The 20,666-nt window shown below is 37.2% G+C and overlaps 2 protein-coding genes across 3 annotated transcripts in view; one reads left to right on the top strand and one right to left on the bottom strand.

The window, feature by feature from the left end:
- Positions 1-6,577, bottom strand: part of cnih3 (cornichon family AMPA receptor auxiliary protein 3) — a 35,058-nt gene extending 28,481 nt beyond the window's left edge. Inside the window, exon 1 of one of the 2 annotated variants that reach the window (XM_051876289.1) lies at positions 6,029-6,577. In XM_051876289.1, the coding sequence (XP_051732249.1) occupies positions 6,029-6,106 (78 nt within the window). In that variant the 5' untranslated portion in view covers positions 6,107-6,577. The remainder of the gene's footprint in view (positions 1-6,028) is intronic. The other variant, XM_051876288.1, reaches the window with a different exon arrangement.
- A 1,614-nt stretch (positions 6,578-8,191) lies between these two features.
- Positions 8,192-12,100, top strand: LOC127502862 (spermatogenesis-associated serine-rich protein 1). The gene is made up of 6 exons (XM_051876290.1): positions 8,192-8,313; positions 8,702-8,826; positions 10,085-10,252; positions 10,466-10,571; positions 10,976-11,038; positions 11,224-12,100. The coding sequence occupies exons 1-6, from the start codon at positions 8,192-8,194 to the stop codon at positions 11,345-11,347; spliced, it is 708 nt and encodes a 235-aa protein (XP_051732250.1). The 3' UTR covers positions 11,348-12,100.
- Positions 12,101-20,666: the final 8,566 nt, after the last annotated feature.

The raw sequence follows: 20,666 nt of genomic DNA, 5'->3' as shown, positions 1-20,666 counted from the left end.
TGGTCCAAGGAAGGAACAGTGATGAACCGGCGACAGGGTTATGGGCGGCCAAGGCTCATTGATGCACGTGGGGAGCGAAGGCTGGCCCGTGTGGTCCGATCCAACAGACGAGCTAATGTAGCTCAGATTGCTCAAGAAGTTAATGCTGGTTCTGATAGAAAGGTATCAGAATACACAGTGCATCGCAGTTGTGTATGGGGCTGCATAGCCGCAGACCAGTCAGGGTGCCCATGCTGACCCCTGTCCACCACCCAAAGCACCAACAGTGGGCATATGAGCATCAGAACTGGACCACGGAGCAATGGAAGAAAGTGGCCTAGTCAGATGAATCAGGTTTTCTTTTACATCACATGGATGGCCGGGTACGTGTGCGTCGCTTACCTGGGGAACACATGGCACCAGGATGCACTATGGGAAGAAGGCAAGCTGGCGGAAGCAGTGTGATGCTCTGGACAATGTTCTGCTGGGAAACCTTGGGTGCTGCCATCCATGTGGATCTTACTTTGACACGTACCACCTACCTAAGCATTGTTGCAGACCATGTACACCCTTTTATGAAAAATGGTATTCCTGGTGGCTGTGGCCTCTTTCAGCAGGATAATGCTCCCTGCCACAAAGCAAAAATGGTTTAGGAATGGTTTGAGGAACACAACAACGAGTTTGAGGTGTTGACTAGGCCTCCAAATTCCCCAGATCTCAATCCAATTGAGCATCTGTGGGATGTGCTGGACAAACAAGTCCGATCCATGGAGGCCCCACCTCACAACTTACAGGACTTAAAGGATCTGCTACTAACATCTTGGTGTCAGATACCACAGCACACCTTCAGGGGTCTAGTGGAGTCCATGCCTCGACGGGTCAGGGCTGTTTTAGCAGCAAAAGGGGGACCAACACAATATTAGGAAGGTGGTCATAATGTTATGCCTGATCGGTGTATCTACATATATGTATTTAAATATATACATATGAGAGACAAAAGACCATTTAAAATGCTAAAATAATATTCATGATCTTTCTTGAATCTTGAGTTCAGCAAAATCTTGAATATCCATTACATCATGGATGTGGAAGTAGTGCTTGATGCGTGAAAAATTTTTCAGATTGCCAATGCATATAAAATTATCCCCTTTAGTAAGTGCATTAGAGCAAAAAGGGTCTTGTGGTGCCTCATGGCTATAGCACATGCACATGCAAGAGAAGCCTAAATTAAAGTTAGATCAAATTAGACAAGCTTATTTCCCCTGCTACAGACCAAACTGCCCTCACTTCCTACACTGCCTCTTTCATAATATACAATGGTCTCTCAATTCTGTAAGCGACACGAACAGTAAAAGGGTTTGATTTCGACTGCTTTTCTGCTTGGCTATCAGATAAGCATGTGTGAGCTGTAACTGCTACATAACTAGAAAATAAAATGCATTAAATGCACGGTTTTAAATCTGGCCATCCTTTAATAATCACATTAAGATTTGCACCACGAAAGGGGGATCACTGAACCATAGAAACTACACAAGTGACATAAATAACTGAACACTTCTCTAAATGTTGATGAAGCATAAAAACCACTTAAAACAGGTTCATTTAAAATAAGGCTGGGTTTAAACCTGACCGCAGCTTGTGAATTTTAATCACAGTTCAAAATGTTTCTGAATAAGTTCCATGCATTCTACTGTGCGTGCAAGTAAGGTGCATTCACAAAGCAACGCTACTAAAAAAGAAAATCAACAAAGAATGTAACATGTGCATAATGCATCCATGTGGAATCATTGCTGTTTTGTTCCCTATGTGACATCAGTATAACCATTTGGGGATTATGTTACTGAAAAGAGCTAAGCTGACTGCAGAACTGTACTGTATATAAACATACTTACGTGATGCACAGAATGGTAGCCTAATTGTTGCTCAGTAAACTGCTTCAGTGCAGATCTTTTAAAATGATTAGAAGTGATTTCCTCATAAACACTCCCATATTTATTCATGATTATAACAGATTGTGTTGCTGTCAGTAAGAGGGAATCAGGCTGTGAGAAATGATAGATTGTTGCTGGATTGCCTGCTGTTGTTTACAAATTTTATCATGCTTGACCTCATCTATCACCTCATTCTCTAACACTGACCCCATACCTATTATATCCAGAATTGTATTAGTATTAACTTTACAAATCCTCTTAGTGGTATTACCCATGATTTTTGGGTTAGAGACCTCCCCTAATACTAGCTCAAGCTACAGTAAATGACAAAACCAACATTGGAAACGTGCCTCTACGTATATTTTTGTGTCCATATGTATGGCTCCATATGTATGGCTTTTCTGATGTAGTAAATTTGCTTGGTAGCTCCCTTGGTACAGCATTGCACTTGCGATGCAGACCGCTCAGGTATGAGCAAATGCCATGAATCATAAGTCACGATAAAAGAGCTCAAAGACTTGACTTAAATGGCATGGTTACTTCAGAAAATGCGTTTTAGCTCACATTTTCTTTTGTTAACACTATCGGTTTAGGGAGGGACATGTTATCTTCAAACGCGATAGAGCTTTCAACATTTAACGCCACACACCGGACATTTCATTTCAGAACTGCCATGATACATACAACAAATCAGTGTAATAAAATGAATAATTTCATTTTGAAAGTATAGAGAAATGTGCCAGAAGCAACATAATATCATTTTCCAATGAGCCTGTTCAGGGTTGTTTTGTGAACATGGATGTAAGTGAAAAGATAGTCAGTACAGAAAAGAAGTTTTTCTGGCGAAAAAGGATTGTGCTTCAATACTAATTTTATTCAAGTCATGTTAGTACTGTATGTGTAAGACTGTGTTTAGCACATTAGGGTGCAGCTCACCTTGCAGCATGATAAAGGTGCTCTTTGATGTTGAACAAGAGCTTGTTGTAGTAGTTTGCAGGATTACTGAATTAAACGTGCCACAATTAGGACGACCACTATACATCTCAATAATACATTCAATCCTTCACAGATGAATGCACCACTGCACTCACAGATAATCTGTTAAATACTGTTCTAAACTGTGCATCTTTGGCAGGCGTTTTGTGGGCACTAATGTGTTGGTTTCCACTGGCTGTGAAAGTACTCGAAACATCTGCTGAGGGAGCTTTTGACTCTCTGAGTTAGTTAAGCTAATGTGGGGATCATTTCCCTTCAGATGTAGAATAACACACAAGGGGAAATATGCAGATTAGGATTCCCTTGGCTGTTAAACAGGATTTCTTTGAAAAGGACAACTGACAGATTCTGCTGTGATACTAATCTAAGTTGAGATAATGAAAGATAGACTAGCTGTGTTTCTTCTGCAATTCTGTTTGGAGCCACTAGTTTAAGCTTCACGTTTAAAAGATGTTGTTAGAGATTTCAAGGATTTTCTTTTAACCACATTTTCTTTTTTGGTCCTTCTTTTTCTTGTGTCAGACAACCTGAAGTCACCAAACCCAAAAACATAAAAGGCAGAAAGCATTTTCTGATTAGCTACAGTTTCTCTAGCTAGGTTGGCCCTATTAACCGCTGCTAGCAACTACACCATTTTGGGGACAAAGAGCCTCTCCTTTGATGGCCATACAAAAGTAGCCTGCAGTTCAAAAGTTTGTTGTATAAGATTTTTTTAAAGACGTTTCTTATGATCACCAAGGCTGCATTTATTTGAATACAAATACAGTAAAAACGATATTGTGAATATTATTACAATTTAAAATAACCTTTTTTCTGTTTTTTTCAAAATCATTACTCAATACATTTCCTATTATTATTGATATATATATATATATATATAAAAAAAAACTGTGCTGCTTAAAGGGGTGGTTGATTATGATTTCACTTTTTTAACTTTGGTTAGTGTGTAATGTTGCTGTTAGAGCATAAACAACATCTGCAAAGTTACGACGCTCAAAGTTCAATGCAAAAGGAGATATTTTCTTTTAAAGAATTCTCTGTTTAAGGACTACAACAAACGGCTGGTAGGGACTACAACGAGCTTCTTCCCAGGTTAGTGACATCACTAATCCTAAAATTTACATAAACCCTGCCCCCAAGAACACGCAACAAAGGGGGCGAGGCCATGTTGGGCTGCTTTAGATAAGAGGAAGAGTTGTTGTAGTAGAGTGCTGACAATCGTCTTTTTGGCTGCGTGAGATTCTCCAGCTTTGTTGTTGTTGTAGCATCCAAAGCGCGAGCTGTTAAAGCTCCGTCCTCTTCTGGAAAGCAGGCCCGGAGCAGCTGCTCATTTGCATTTAAAGGGACATACACAAAACTTGCTCACACCCAGAGGGGCAAATTTGACAAGCTATAATAATTTATCATGTGGGGTATTTCGAGCTGAAACTTCAGACATATTCTGGGGACACCAGAGAATAATATTACATCTTCTAAAAGGGGCATTATAGGACACCCTTTAATATATTTGTGGAAACCATTTTTCTTTTTTTAATTCTTTGATAAATAGAAAGTTCAAAAGAACAGTATTTATTTATTTGAAATATCATAAATGTCTTTACTGTCACAATGGGTATATAACAATAGGGTATTCTAACCAAAAAAACTTTTTGCTAGCAATAAATAAATCACAAAAAATAGTAGATGTATTGCCAGTGCCTTTGTAGAGGGCTCTTAAAAGCGTGAAATGTACTTTCATGGCTATTGTCCCTGTCTGCTGCTTTTCACACTACAGCTCAAGATAGTCTCTTGGGATTGTGTGCGTTTGTGTGGTGCCATCAGCCATTAAGAACTGATAAGTGTATGTATAAATAAGAATGTATGTGTATTATTGAAAAAAAAAAAAAAAACCCATCACCTTCAGGATGTTGGCTGAAGGACACTTAACTAATGTTCTGGGTCTGGTTGCAACAAACCCCTTAAGCCAAGAAAACCCTTAGCTACCCTTATGTCTAAGGTTTCTTAACTTATGCAACTGCAACCAGCTGCTGATATTCACCATGACTTTATAATAATAGGTCCTTTTTAAATCAGGTGCTGCTCTCTTTGATGTCTGGGTGACATACTCTATTCCAGCATGGCTTAAAAGGACAGTGCATGCAACACAAAAACTGCATCAAAACATACTGTAGACTACGTAACACCATGCTGAACCTACAGTCAGAACCTAAAGTGTAAAAGGCATTCGATTTGCAGATGTGAAAGGGGATTGACGTGTCAGGATTTTCCCATTGTGAGCTGATCGAATTAAGTCTATTAAAGATTCAAAAGCTGAAACCGCTGAGGATGGCATTCCTGCCTTCCTCACACAATAACTGACAAATAAAAGGAACTTCTTTTAGAAGAAATGAAGGACACTTTTAGGAATATTAGAAATAGACTGAGTTATATGATGTCTAACTAAAAGGTCTGGGTCGAATGTGATGTGCTCATAATTACCCCTTATTTAACCCTTGGGGCTATAATGTCTGTTGCTATGCAAAAGCAAGCCTAGGGCAAACGACTGTGCTGACCCAAATCTAGAGCAGTCTTGCAGTGCTGTGAATGTGAGCGAGTGTTTTAATACAGCTTTCCTTGAGGAAAAAAAAAGTGTTACACCTTGCATAAAGTGCACAGACATAAAGGACAGTGTAACATCAAAACAGGTCAGGCACAAACTGCTGCCTGAAATGTGGCTTGTACAGTTGAACTGTAAGGGGGTTTAACAGAGGTACGCAGCTCCTGAAATGTAATCCGTATGGATTAAAAGGATCTGAAACAACCCACAAAAGTGTTTTGGTCATTAGAGAGGTGGGAATACCCACGAAAGGTGTGCAAAAGACTTCCCTGACACAAGCTGCTGCCACCAAGCCAGGATATGCGCCAATGCTGTCACCCAAGTCTGAATTTCACAATCAATTTACACCCAAATGATCACTCAGTTTGGTGATGTAAGACATGCCGGAGACATTCATAATGTCAGGGAGGCTTTGATCAGGTGATGGACAGTTTTGTCTGATGCAGCAACCCCTGCTCTAACACATAAGCATGCCATCCTGCAGCAATATATTTTCATAAAGCACGTCAAAGATGCAAACACTTACATGCCAGATCGCGAAGAAGATGAGAGAAGCACAGAGGACAAGGGAAAGCATATAGCAAAAGGCAGCGAAAGTGAACATAATTGAGAGGAAACTGGAAGGAAAATCTCCAGGAGAGAAGACGGTGCTCAGCGCCAAACTGGACTGAATGAAAGGAAGCAGTTACGGGGCACGCGAGAGGGAGAGCATCATGTTCTTCATCAAAATATTTGCAACAATGTGTTGCAAACCTTTCGCTACAGTTCACTGCGATCGCTTTGCCATATTCACGAATAAATAAATAAAAAAAGTCCAGTGGTGTGTCGATGTTGCGCGAGTTGCAGCAGTGTGGCGAAGTCCCTGCGAGATCAAGGCATTTGTGGACGGTTAAGCAAATGATGCATTAACATTGTCCCATATGGTGTCGTCGGCAGTGATAGTCCATTAAAGATGGAAATTGTGTGCGGTGAGGACTTGGGAAATGCAGAACTTTGAGTTAATGCACTGACATACGGTCCTGGCGATCAGTTCACCTTCCCAAACCGAAGGCGCAAGAATATATGCCGGCAAACAGGTGGATTTAAAGAGCTCTCTCTCTCTCTCTCTCTCTCTCTCTCTCTCTCTCTAATCATACAGTGGGTCAAAGTTAAAACAGCGATATTTACACTTTTAAATGAAATACAATATACTATTACATTTCATCGCAGTTATGACATTATCACTCAATAGTAGGCTACTAGCTACACCTAAAACTAGCTGTCTACACACCATAACTCACGTAGGCTATTTCATATAAATTAAAATATAAAAAGACATATAGGCTATATAGTGCATCTTTTAAAGAATCACAACTTGGTGTGTCCTGACAAAAGGAAGAGGATCATTTTAAAAATATTCCTCTTTTATAAGGTTTCACCGCTATAAATAACACCTTCAGATATTTATAAAATGAGTTAATATCAAAGTCGGTCCTCATCCTGACAGTCCACTTTCCATATTTCAACCACATTGAGTTCAGAAACACCACTCATTCAAGAATTTAATTTTTTTTTAATATATAATTTCAGTAATGATACATAAACTTTTCCCGCCGACTTGCCTGTTTTGTCCAGTAGGCCTACTCAAGAATAAGTGCAAAATAAAGTGACTCTAGTCATTTTCATCAGTAGGCTACTTCCCTTTAAAAAAAAGAATATATATTATACATTTAGCATATATATTTTAATTTTCATTTCAGCAGAGGATTAAACATGCTTTATATAGTATAGGCTATAACTACCACAAGCAGCCTAGCCTAAGTAAAATCCTTGTAAGGATAAATTATTTTCTTGCGCCATCTTGCGTTTCGACACGACAAAGTCAGACAAATTCAAATTCTGGCTTTATAACCTATTTTGTAATGTAACAAAACAACAAATCGATCGACAGAATTACCATTATGAATAAATAATGCATACATAGCCTATCAGTAAGTAAGTGAATAAGTGAACTGATAAATACGCGATCGAATTAGTGCATTTGTATACAAACCCGGTAAACTGGTATTGGCAGTTTTGTTTATGTTCTCCTGGCAACGGATTATGTTTAATCGCTTTCAATTCTTAGTACAAAGATCATCACTCCATATTAACGGAACATTTGCATATATAATGGACAGGAGGTAAGGTATCCAGAAGAAAATTAGGCCAAATAGGCTATATTGGTCTATTTATTTACTAAAAATATTTAACGTTATAGCCTATTTGTCGCTTTGACATGGGCTCAATTGAGAGAAAGTATTTTTAAAAACGACTCTCATTGCAACATTTGCTCACAATCACATGAAGTAACACTTAACTGACTGTATTAACGCTTCATTAGGTAATTTTCCTCATTAAAAAAGTCTTACCCCTCAAGAAGTAAATTTTTTTTAAAATAATGTAAACTCACACGAGATGAAGATTAGCATCCAGTTGATTTGCAGGTTGCCATTATGGCAGATATGTTGAAATCATTTCTTTTTCTTTTCGTTTTGTAAATTTGTGTAAATAATTAATTAGCCTACTGTAGCTCGACCAGGCACTATTTGTGAAACCGTTTTATAGAAACACTTTTTAATTACAACACAAGCAATGTAAGTTCAAAAATTACTGCATAACAGATCATTCCCTTTATGATTTTTTTTTTCCTCTTGTCACTTACAGTGAAATGTCATCATGGTCATACACTGATATGAAGAAACACACCGACATCGGTGACTCATTCTGGAGTTTTGGAAAAGAGCAGGACTTCAAGCCTCACATTAGACACATTGAGCCTGTTCTTACTGAGTAAGTATTTCATACATCAATTTCTTCCCCATAAAGTATTAAAAATGGATTAAACAACAGCTGAAGTTACTTGTGAATGACAGCTTTTCAATTTTACCCCTAGTACTTGAAGCAGTGGATGCAAAGTGTCAAAGTTTTATTGCATAAGCTGAATTATAAATTGAACTGAATTTTTGACTGGGACACATAAGAGACTCTTGGTTCTAGATATGAAAGCTCTGGGGTTACAACATTACAGCTAATTGTGATACACTTGTGATCTGTCTTTGACCATTGTCAGTATTTCAGATGTTCAAGTCCAACAGAATGTCTATATGTATCCTATACTTAGGTGTTTTTCTTTTACTCTACATTAATATGATGCCGATGCCAATGCCTATGGTTTTAGATGTGATCTTGACTGGAAATCCCATTTGCGCTGGATACCTGAACCTCGATACAGCGATGCCCCATTTCCACACATCAAAGACATAAAGTTTCCAGATGAAAGGAAACTGATGAGATCCTTTCCACGTGAGTTAGGCTTTGATCAGCAGAAATCTGTTCAAGTTAAAGGTGCAATATGTAATATTTTTTGCAGTAAAATATCCAAAAACCACTAGGCCAGTGTTATATATTTTGTTCACTTGAGTACTTACAATATCCCAAATGTTTCCAACTATAAATCGTGAGAAAATTGCAATTTTAACCAAGGCTCCGGGACGTGTGAGGAGTCGCCTGTCAATTGCGTCATACCCGCATTAACCCTCAGTCTGCCTCGGTTTCCGGTTTTATTTTGTAGAAACCATGGAAACACCAAAGACGCTTTAAAATATTACACGTTTTAATAGACAAGGGAACATCTGTTTTGATATATTTATAGACAGAAAACGAATTGTTGTTGTTATATAGCTCAACACGTTTAGTCTTATTGTTTAAATCAATTTTCTTGATTTTTTTCGAGTACCATGCTTTTCCATGCCTCAGAGGAAAACACTATTTTGTCAAATAGCTAACATAGCATAATCAGATGCAGCTTTATTTTTAGTAACAGTAATACATAATTTTCTCCATCATACAATACGTTTTAAAATTAATTGCATGCCATTTATCAACACAAGTCATCCAATATTTAATATGATATTCTAAAATCGATCTATCTTACCGCAGTGTGTAACAAGTGTCTCACAGCAGCCGCCGAGCAAACGCACAGAGTAACGTTATAACATTTTCAACACACTCAAATGTATCTAATATGATAAACAGAGCTGCGTTACCTCATACTCATGACCGGAAAAGCGGAAGCGGCGCCGGCGACTGTGTCATAATAAAAATTCTGCTGCTCGTGAAGCGTGTGTTGCGCAATCGCTCCAGCGGCCTTGTTCAGCTCCCACAACACTCGGTCCTGCTCTGCTTCATACTACAGTACTACGTTAATAATCACATCCATGAACATGATTTCTTCCCGACTCCAATCCCTATTCTTTTGCACCGTCCGTTGAGATGGAGACCACATGTCCCAAGATTCCGCTCTAAAACTTGGCGTCATCAAGCTACGCCTTTGTTTTGAATAGGCTTCTAGCGACCTCTAGCGGACAAAATTATTACATATTGTACCTTTAATAAAAGGATCTCTAGTGTTGGCAGTTGTACATGGAAACGTTCCTATGTTTTCATTAGAGTAATCTGTAACTGTATCATCTAAAACACTTTTACATCTTTCTTTGGAATTTGTCGTTAGATTCTGAGATCATTTTTCAGAATCTTTATATTTATCGGCATGTCCATTTAGAGGCTAATATGATGTCTGAATCCGAGTGGAGCTTTTATCCAAACTTTGGACAGCCCAAGACCTATCACACTGGAAAGAGATGTTTTATGGATGGCATTAATCATACGAGAAGCATGAGATGCATTTCAGAAAATTCCCTGGAATCATCCATAGGGAGGAAAAAGCAGGGTAAGAGCAACATTATCAATGTTAATAATGTTACTTACTGCTTCTGTTCCCAACCATTTATATAAAGAGAAGTTGTATAGTAATGTGTACATCAGTGCACCCCATGTTGATTTAGATCTTGGGTCATTTGTATTTTTTTCTTATATACAAAATTTGAAACTTTTTTAGCCTGAGAGACATTTGGAACTTTAATAAACCCTATTTTTTTCACAGGCAAATGCAGCATCTACCCATTAAAAAAGGTCAGGACATTTCTAGTTCCTGAGTACAGCCCTGGCTTTCACAAATATGAATCAACACTACGCAGGACCACTTTTGGGTAAGGACCAACATATTTACTGTAGATGCAGAAAGATAGACCAAAAAGATGGGTCTGTTGCCATGTCTTCATGCAAATTAATGAACATAAAACCCTTTCCACTTCCTGTGAAAGAATATCAAAGTACAACATCTCAAAGCTCCCCACTAAAACTAAATACACACACACCCCCTACAATTTGGACACTCACTTGTGCTCATACAGCACACTATAGGTCAATTGGAACATTATTAGTCCAAAGACAAGGGCTATAAATACTAATTAACAAGAAACCTCTGGAAAACAAGAGCAAAGAGACAAATTTTTAATGTACGAGCACAGACATAGATCATAACCTCATAAAAAGGGAAACACCAGTTAAATGAGTGAATCTTTCTTACATATTTATTCATATATTACTCCAGGTCTGGATCTTTTGCCACATTTAAATCATTTATTCACCTAAAACCCCTACCAAAAGACATCAGGTAGGTAAAACAAATACTCTTATTTATTTAATTTGTCACTAATATAGATGGAAAAGCAGCTAAATAATTGTATTTTTTAAAAGAAAATTTAATATGTTTAATAAAATAATGCAAAATACAGTTTCATGGTTGATAAGAAATATGTATTGAATTTCTTAAGATGTATGTACTGTATATATTTACAGTCCACCGTATGCAGAGAAACGTAAAAGTCGTTTGCGAGAGGAGGACATTCTTGAAGTCCAGAGTCTGAGCAGTTGGAGGCCAGCACCAGACATCTATGACAGGACCGTCTTGCAGGACACCTAATTTGGAAGGTGTTGAAACCATGCTTACATATATTTATTGTTCTTATGTGTTGTTATTGTTAGTGTTTTCTCTTTAGTTAGACACATTACAGTTTTATCGAAGTAACATAAGTACTTTCCATTGAGTATATCTTACAATATTTAGGTATGGTTTAGCGCTAGTTTCACATTGGAAAGGACTGAAGCATTATTTGACATATTAGTTAGGGGTCCATCAACTAGATTTTCCTTAATTTCCTGACAAAGACAAATGAAAGTCTTTTCACTTGCCAAAATTTAATCACAGAATAGAATAGGGAGCAGTAGTTGTGTTGGCATGTAGCTTTTTAATAGTTAATAAAAGATAAACACAATGTCTTTCACATTCTTGTTTTATGATAATCAGAATTGAGTATATGGATCCTTCATACTCTGTATGATATATTATAGGCGAAAGTTTTATTGTCATTTTATTGTCATTATAAGCAAAAGTTTTGTTTTCATTTTTGCACTGAACCATATTTTACAGTGGGTGTATTTTCTTTTGTAATAATGTTTTCTATGGTCGTTTTGTTGCATATTCATTGTCCATTCGGTTCATACAGGCAGATGAATAATACCCATGAGCTTATCAACACTGCACAGCCTGTATGTTGTCATTGATGTGCAGCAAGACTGTCTCTGACCTCACACAGCAGCACACTTTAATAATATACCTTGACTTGAATCACAGTTATGCAGTAGAGATAGATGATATTGTTTCAGTCTAATAATGCTATAAAATTTCCATAAAATCTACCCACAGGGTTATACCAGCCCACAGTGTCATTCATATTTATATATACCACAAATTTGTGGGCCATTATGGAAGATGTTTAGTCATTTAGCTAAATGTGTGAGAAACCTTTTAGTGTATGCCATTTTTTTTTTTTTTTTTTTTTTTTTTTGCGTTTTCCTCTTATCATTAAGGACAATAAAAGTGATGAATGAGAGTGTGAGACAGGTTGAACAGTGTGTCAATTTACTACATCCGAGTGCAGATCCCTCTTTGTGGGTCTGGAACCATCTGGAGCAATTTGGCATCCTGAACCTGCAGAACACTTTTCAGGTATTACCTTATCTGAAGTTTCTCTTTGTAGGCATTCAATGGCAGCATTAATTTGCAGTTGCAGTTTTATGCATTTTTAAAGACTAATTTAGAGATTTTCTGATTGGCTGTTTGTTTATTGAAATGAGGTGATTTCTGTTCCAAACCACAGCCATAGAGTTCACTTTTTCATTGGACCATTGCAGGGCCCTAGAGCATATTGATTTACACACGAAATGTGTGTCCATTTAAGACAGCCGTGTACAGATCCCTCTTTAGGGGTCTAGGACCACCTGGAGCAATTTGGCATCCTGAAACTTGCACAGCACTTTTCAAGTATTACCTTATCTGGTGCAAACAGGCCTCGCTGTATTCTAGAGCACTTGCCTGCGAGTCATTTCAGACCTGCTGCATCACTCTAGGGAGAATTAATGTAAGGACCTTTTGTAAGGTGTTTCTGTCTTCTCAAGAGAAACGTATTATGTTGAGTCCAAGTGCACAGACAGAGGTCTTACAGATCCACTCTTAGTAGTTGTTTGAAATTTTCTATGGCATTTCTAGAGTTTATGGCAGCCACTTGAACCATGCAGTAGCACATTGTGGAATTTGGCACTTACAGGCAACATGGAAATACTGCTCGATCCAACTGTCTGGAGACAGGGACACAAAAATGCAGAAGTATGATCTGTAGTTTTAACAAAAAGCCCTGGAGATGTCAAAAGCGGTTTGTGTCATTCAGCAGACTCACAATTAAACCTGGTGATCGGAGTGTGGGTAACTTGGAGAAAGAGAAGGCCTACACACATTGTTGTTCTTTAACTTGACTCATTCCATCTGAATCATTAAAGGATTAGTTCACTTTCAAATGAAAATTACCTCAAGCCATCCTAGGTGTATATGACTTTCTTTTTTCTGACGAACACAATTGTAGATATATTAATAAATATCCTGACGCATCCGAGCTTTATAATGGCAGTATGCATTACCAAACGAGTATGAGCTGAAGAAAGTGTCTCCATCCACATCCATCCATCATAAACGTGTACTCCACACTCCAGAGGGTTAATAAAGGCCTTCTGAAGCGAAGCGATGCGTTTGTGTAAAAATAAATCCATATTTAACAAGTTATAAATTAAATATGTAGCTTCCGCCAGACTGGCTTCCATATTCTTCAAAAAGCTTATGCTGTACGTCCTACGCCTTCTCTATTCAACTTATTTTGAATACAGAAGGCAGTCTGGAGGAAGCTACATATTTTACTTCATAACTTGTTAACTATGGATATGTTTTTATGCAAAGGCATTGCTTCACTTTAGAAGGCCTTCATTATCCCTCCAGAGCCATGTGGAATATGTTTATGATGGATGGATGTGAATGGAGACACTTTATTCAGCTCATACTTGTTTGGTAATACATACTGCCATTATAAAACTCGGATGCATCAGAATATTTAATAATATTTCTCTGATTGTCTTCGTCAGAAACAAGAAAGTCATATACACCAGGGTGAGTAAAGCTTGGGGTAATTTTCATTCGAAAGTGAACTAATCCTTTAAATCAGTGCAACTGGATCAGCTGAATTTAAATGAATCATTCAAAGTGATTTGTGAACCAAATTGTTCATTGAAAAGAATCAGCTCAAAAGAATGATTCATTCACACAAGTCTTTATGTCTTTACATCAGACATCTTTATCAGGTCTTTTTTATTACACCCGGCTCCTTACTTATAACAAGGAACAGCATGTTTTTCTGAAATGTTGTCAACTAAAAGGTAAGAGCCTATTATGCTTTGGAATATCGTAGAGTAAAAGTAAACGTTTCCCAAAATGAAAGGACACACTTTTTTCATTTACACACATTTATTCACCAAAGATGGCATATGAAAACCAGTAACTGCACCTTTCTACTAAACTGTACATATGTTTTTCTGGTAGGCTACTAAAAAACTTAAAAAAAAAAAAAAAAAATGTCCCCTCTCTTATGACATAGGAATCAACATTTCATAAATCATTACTTCATAATTAATTTCTCTGCCTGACCCATCTGCTGAAGATAATCAACCAATAGATTTTTGTTTAAAAAAAATATGTTGATTGGCTGTTTGTGCTTTAGCCTAAATATCAATATTTTCGGGCCTATTTCAAGATCTATTTTTTTTTTTTTTTAATCTCCATAAGGATTTGTGAAACTGCACAGCTTTTTTATTTATTTATTTATTTATTTTTACATTTCACAGATTTAACTACAGACATATTAGCACAATTCATTTGTTCATTGGTCCATATACTCAGTCCTTGTTTAGATTTTTTCCCCCCTGTATTCACATCCCAGTCACCAGAGGGCGCCGTTTCTAGTTCCAGATTTCTAGTTCCTGAACTTAGAAAATGGAAAACAGTTGAGATTGTGGTGTCTGTTTAGTTTTGTTGTGTTACAAAAAGTCTTAGAAAGAAGATAACTATGTGCTTTTTTTTTGTTCAGAGAAATCACAATTGAATATATGATCCTCACAGTCTTAACTTATTTTTGAGCATGATCAAATCTCATTTCCAATTTAGCGTGCATGAACATGAACAACTTAGTATGCAATGTCTTGGGTGACATGATGCCAGAACACAGTGGTTAAAGGCAACAAGTCATTTGTAGGCCATTTTAAGCCATTTGAAGTCAATAACATGTTCATTTCTCCAGTCAGATATTTGTTTACCGTTTTGTCTCTAAAGGTATATCAAGAATGCCATTGGTAAGGCCCATTACACTCATCTTTTGCTCATTCATGTTCAGAATGACTTTGTGATATTATGTGAAGAAATGCTTTTATTTTCATCTGACATGTTAGAGCCTCCTGACATTTCGAGAATGGCTTTCCACCTAGTAACACTTAACATTGTGACAATCTTTAAAGCCGGTGACAAGCTCCCATGAGAATTTCTAAGCTGTACAGATCACCTTTTGATCGCATTTATGTCAAAAGGGGAAGACAAATCCTTGGCACAAAAGCGCACAGAGCTCATCAGAGATCTTGCATCACTTATAGCATACTAATTTAACGTCTCCTTTTGGAATAAATTCATTCAGAATACGAAGTGAGCAATTATGTTCAGCCAAAGTTTCTTTTTTTTAAAAAGCGAAGAGAGGCTTAAATGGCCACGTTAATTTGCAGTGTGCGTAGGCTAATTGCCACCAATACATGGATTTCTTTATATATTCATCTTTTTATGCATCTTTAAAGACTACTTTAGAGATTTTCTGATTGGCTGATTATTGAAATGAGGTGATTTCTGTTCCAAACCACAGGCGTAGAGTTTACTTTTTTTCAGGGCCCCAGAGCATATTGATTTACCCATGATCACTCATTGATCCTTTGCCATCAGAGAAACACCCAACACAGCACTCTGTAAGGATTTGTTTCTGACAGTGCTACTGCTGTACACTGACAGTATTAAGTAGAGTGCCTACTGATTAACTACCAGCACTGTCTAAACAAGGCTACTGTACTGATAGGCTCTCTGGTTAAATGCAGGCGAGGAAAAACTATGCTAAGGGAGGATGATGGTAGTCTGCTGTGTTCATCAAATATTAATGAAAGCTTTCACAAATTTTAAATCTAATTTAGTTGGGAATTTGTCATGGGTCACCAGGAGTCAATTTATACACAGTGAGGTCACTGCAAACTTTAATGGATTTTACTATCTGTTCAGGCATTTTAAAACATACTACAAAGGAAAATATCAACCTGACAGCTGTTGTTATATTCTTATGGTTGTACATTGATTTGATCAGTGGAGATTGGTATATTTCTATGAGATGAAAGCTGTCCTCATTGAAGCAACCACTAGATGACACTGTTCATTTTCTGTTTGCATTTGAGTCTCACTGGCAAAATGCAGTTTTCTGAATGCAGGATACAATGCAAAATCATTGTCTTAATAATTTTTTTTATTTTTTTTATTTTTTATTTTCCACTAAAATATTAAAATCAGTTTATTTTATTTTACTCTACGATTGGAACATATTCTTTTATGCATGATGATTTAATTGCTTAATCCATTTTTTATTTGATGCATCAAAGTAAAGCATTTAATAAAACATAAATCTGATATAAATATGGGCACTGAAAGCAGCCACTACTTGATTTTTATTTTGACAATGATCTAAAATAAAAACAAAAGACATTTATACTCTTAAATTTCTAAAGTATTATTTCGCACAAAAGACATTTACTTTCCTTCATATTGTTCTAAACCCTTTTGACTTTCTTTTTGTGGAACAGTCAACTACTTGCAGATTGTCTGAGCTGCTCTATAATAAAAGTGAATGGTGATCATGGCTGTTCTCATTCATAGTATAATCACAAAGCATCTTGGACATTCTGCTAAACCTTCTTTTGTGTTCCACTTAAGAAAGTATACCACATGTGTAAGAAGAGGCCTTTCAGAAGATCAGAATCTTTATTCCAATTTCTTTGAGTGAGTGTTTAAATCAAATGCACCACAGGCCTTGCAAAGTCAAACCCCGCTGGAGCTGCACCATGTGTCTGGGCACTGCTCTAATTTGTCCATCGCATGAGCCAATCTGTGTAGGACACTGTCTGCTGGATCAGCACTTTATCTTCAGCCCACAATGCTCGCAGAGCTCATGCCTCCTCTCCTCTGTTGCTCCCCTATTCGTGTCTTTTGTTATTTTGCTCCGTTTCCTCTGCATTCACTCATGGCCTGTGCTATTTAATTTAAGTGGTTAGTGAAGCCAGCTGTCAGCCTTTTGAATACAGCTGCTCTAGACTATTAACTAGTGTCCTTATGCATGCTGCAAGTTCATCTTGATGGAAATGCACTGATAATCAATACTATACAGAAGCAGTAATTGCTTGAGAAGCAGGTAGCTGGACTGAGTGGGCCTATATTAGTGTTTTTGAGTGTTTTTGGTGAGCCAATCACAGTTGGATTGCACTTTGCCACGATAAAATTTGCATTTATATTCACTAAAGGTACATTGTGATAATGTTTGGATCACTGAAAACATTTGGAGGTGGTCTGGGATGGATTCTGACCACATTTAATGAAGGTTATTGCAAATGCGTTGAAAATAAGCAATGAGGTTACACTGCAAATAATAAAATATGCCACTTGAGTAACTTTCTTGTTAATTGGTTCTTTTAATGTGGAACAAACCTTTGCTTTTGAATTTTGCTCTCCTGTATGCAATTATTTATCAAATTATTTCATTGTATTATTTCACTTGTAATCTTATTTCTGCATTTTTTTTCTCGACATGAAATGAAATTTCAATCTATTTCAACCAAACTATTTTCTAAATGCATGTTACTGATTATATTGCAAACAAAGTTTTATAGTAAGTTAATATATCTTAAATTATTATTATTACTTTTTAAAAATGTACCTCGTAATCTTTAATTCAAATATAACTCGATATTACGGAGAAACAGTGGACTTCTGACATATGCCTGACTTATACAGTCATTTAGTCAATACGGAAGAAAAGATTTGTCGCTATTTTGTTTTAACGTGACTTTAACACCCTTTACTGAGAGGTTTGTTAAAAAAAAGGAAATGCAAGACATTTTTAAAAAGGATTTTGGATTATCTTGTAATGAGTTCTGTAAATTATAGAAATGTTTTAGCTAAGTCACCCTCTTGTGTAATATGTAAGTGCTTTTTGCATGAGTAAGTGGAATAATAACATATTAAAAATGCAGCTGTGCATATTTTGGTTTGAGCTTTTTAAATACAGATGGTTTAATCCAAAGCTTTTACATTGCATTTCAAGGTGTATTGCATTTGTGCATAAAGAACAACTCACAGATTGCATGTCTTCTTACACGTTTATAAAATGGACATTTACAAATCTGCTTATTAGATGCATGTGTAACCTCCCTCATTTTGTCGCTGCTCCTCTAGTGTTATGGGTGATAATGAGCACAGTGTGAGTGTGGGTGTAACAAGATTCGACTTCTCTCTGGGCCTCCGTCAGGCTATTAGCACATTTTGAATCACCACTCTGCAACTCTGGCGCTACCTCGAGAGAGCCACGCTATCGTCAGCGTACAGTGGCTGGTTGCATCAGGACGTTACTGCTTCCACCTTCATCTTTTACTCACTGCACTTCCAGAACTCCCTGAAGGCGTCACATTAACTGTGTCCATAAGCCCAACTGGATGTGTGAGGACATGGAAGAGGTACCCACCCGTGTCTGGGCTGGCTTGAGCTGAGAGGAGGCTTAATGAAAATGTCCCGAGGACCTACTTTCCTTCCCAAACATCAGTTTATCTCTTCCAGACTGTGAAAGCTTTTTCTGCAGCACTTTTACTACATGTAATACTCTATACTGAGCTGCTGCAACTAGTGGTGTAATGTAACGAAGTAATAATACTTCGTTACACTAGGCTACTTGAGTATTTTTTTGGGAGAATCTGTAATGTTACTTTACTTGAGTTTTTATATTTCTGTCAACTTCTACTTTTACTCCACTACATTTCCTAAATAAAATGTATACTTTTACTCCGATACATTTCCCCAAAGCATTTTCGTTACTTACTACAAAATAAAGTCGGAAGAACACAGACTGCAAGTTGATTATATATTTTTCCGGATTGCGTCCGTTGCTGGAAAAGAGTGTGTTGTCACTGAACAGCATGAAAGCGGCCTCTAGAGGCGAAATAAAAACTCACTGATGCCTCATGGGGTTTGTTTTGACACGCGAGGCTGCGTGCTGCACAGAGCTGGACACTTAAAAACGGATTTAAAACGTAGACAACAAAGTGGTATGTTACACAGCACACTACTGTTTTCATTTCACTTAAGTAATTAGTTTGTTGACTAGATGCTGCATTAGTGGAGAACAGCCTATGTTTGCTGTCGAGGCTAAGAGGATGCTAACATTAGTAGTAGCCTACCTAAAACAATGTGACAAAAACACACGCAAATCTGACCCAACTGTTTAATGTCACGATTGTTACCATCTATTTGCATTAGTTTATATCCATTTGTTTGCTTTTATGCATTTGTTATCCAGCGAAGTTGCATATTTAAACTGTATCCTCATGCAGCCGACAGAAACAACAAATCAGAAATACATTCAATTTCTTCCTTTTTTTATCATCACTATAACACATATTTTGATTTTGTAAAAGCTTTTTCATTAAAAAAAGCAAAAATCTGCATTACAGTGATGCACAACACAAAAGAAGTAAATAAGACCAATCCATAAACGTTGAAATAGTCACTGTTTCTGGACCCAGGGTTTCCCAGCAGAGCATTGCCCAGAGCATCACACTCTCTCCATTGGCTTGATGTTATCCCACAGTGCATCCTGCTGCCATCACTTCCCCAGGTAAATGACGCTTGAGTTTGTTGCCCAGCCGTATTTGTTTGAACTGCGAGAGGCGTCTAAGCTTACGATACTCCAACATCCTGCGTCATACATCGCGCCAGAGGATTACTCATTTGGCACAAGTCGACTTCATTTTTATGGATGGATAAATTTTTTCTGTCTTCAGAATTTGGCCTACCATTCACAACCATTATAAACCTTGGAGGACTAAGGATATTTTTTTAAATATATCTCGGATTGTGTTCGTCTGAAAAAAGATAGTCATATACACCTAGGGTGGCTTGAGGGTGAGTAAATCATGGAATAATTTTCATTTTTTGGTGAATTATTCCTTTAATATGTGGCCTTTGTTAGGAGATGAACAACGATATTCACTTCACCTATGACTAGTCATAATGTTTTGGCTCATCAGTGTACTGTATATGAATTGTTCTATAGTTGTTTTTGTTCATTGTATTAACTACAAAGGTTTTTTTTTCTTAAATCAGGAGTTGTCAAAGATTGTTCTTTTTGAAGTATATTTTCAAAGAGAAGTGCATTTGAGGTTCGACTATAGTTTATATCAAGAGTACTTGTTTCGCCAAATAGCAACTGCCAGCAAAAAGTAAGAAAATAACAAGCTCTCTTTTGTAGTCATGACTGCGCTTTCATTATTCAAATCCTCCTCATCTTCCAGCTCCAAAAGGAGACATTTGGCACACGGCTCTTGGAAAACAATGAGTAGAATGTCAGAAAAGGCTTCTTGTATCTCTAGTCTAGTTACTAGCATTGTTCTAGCCAGTTCACTTGTCTCCCCTTCACCTCATTATCGGATAGAAGCACCCTCAGGGTAGGTGTCTTAATCAAAACACCCCACTAATGCAATGAAATCGAGGCTAATCTAAAAACACTCCTGTTTTCTACCCA

The sequence above is a fragment of the Ctenopharyngodon idella genome, chromosome 20 (assembly GCF_019924925.1).
Source record: "Ctenopharyngodon idella isolate HZGC_01 chromosome 20, HZGC01, whole genome shotgun sequence".
Lineage (NCBI taxonomy): Eukaryota > Metazoa > Chordata > Actinopteri > Cypriniformes > Xenocyprididae > Ctenopharyngodon > Ctenopharyngodon idella.
The sequence above is the reverse complement of the archived record's forward strand: the minus strand, read 5'-3'. Positions and strand labels throughout refer to the sequence as shown.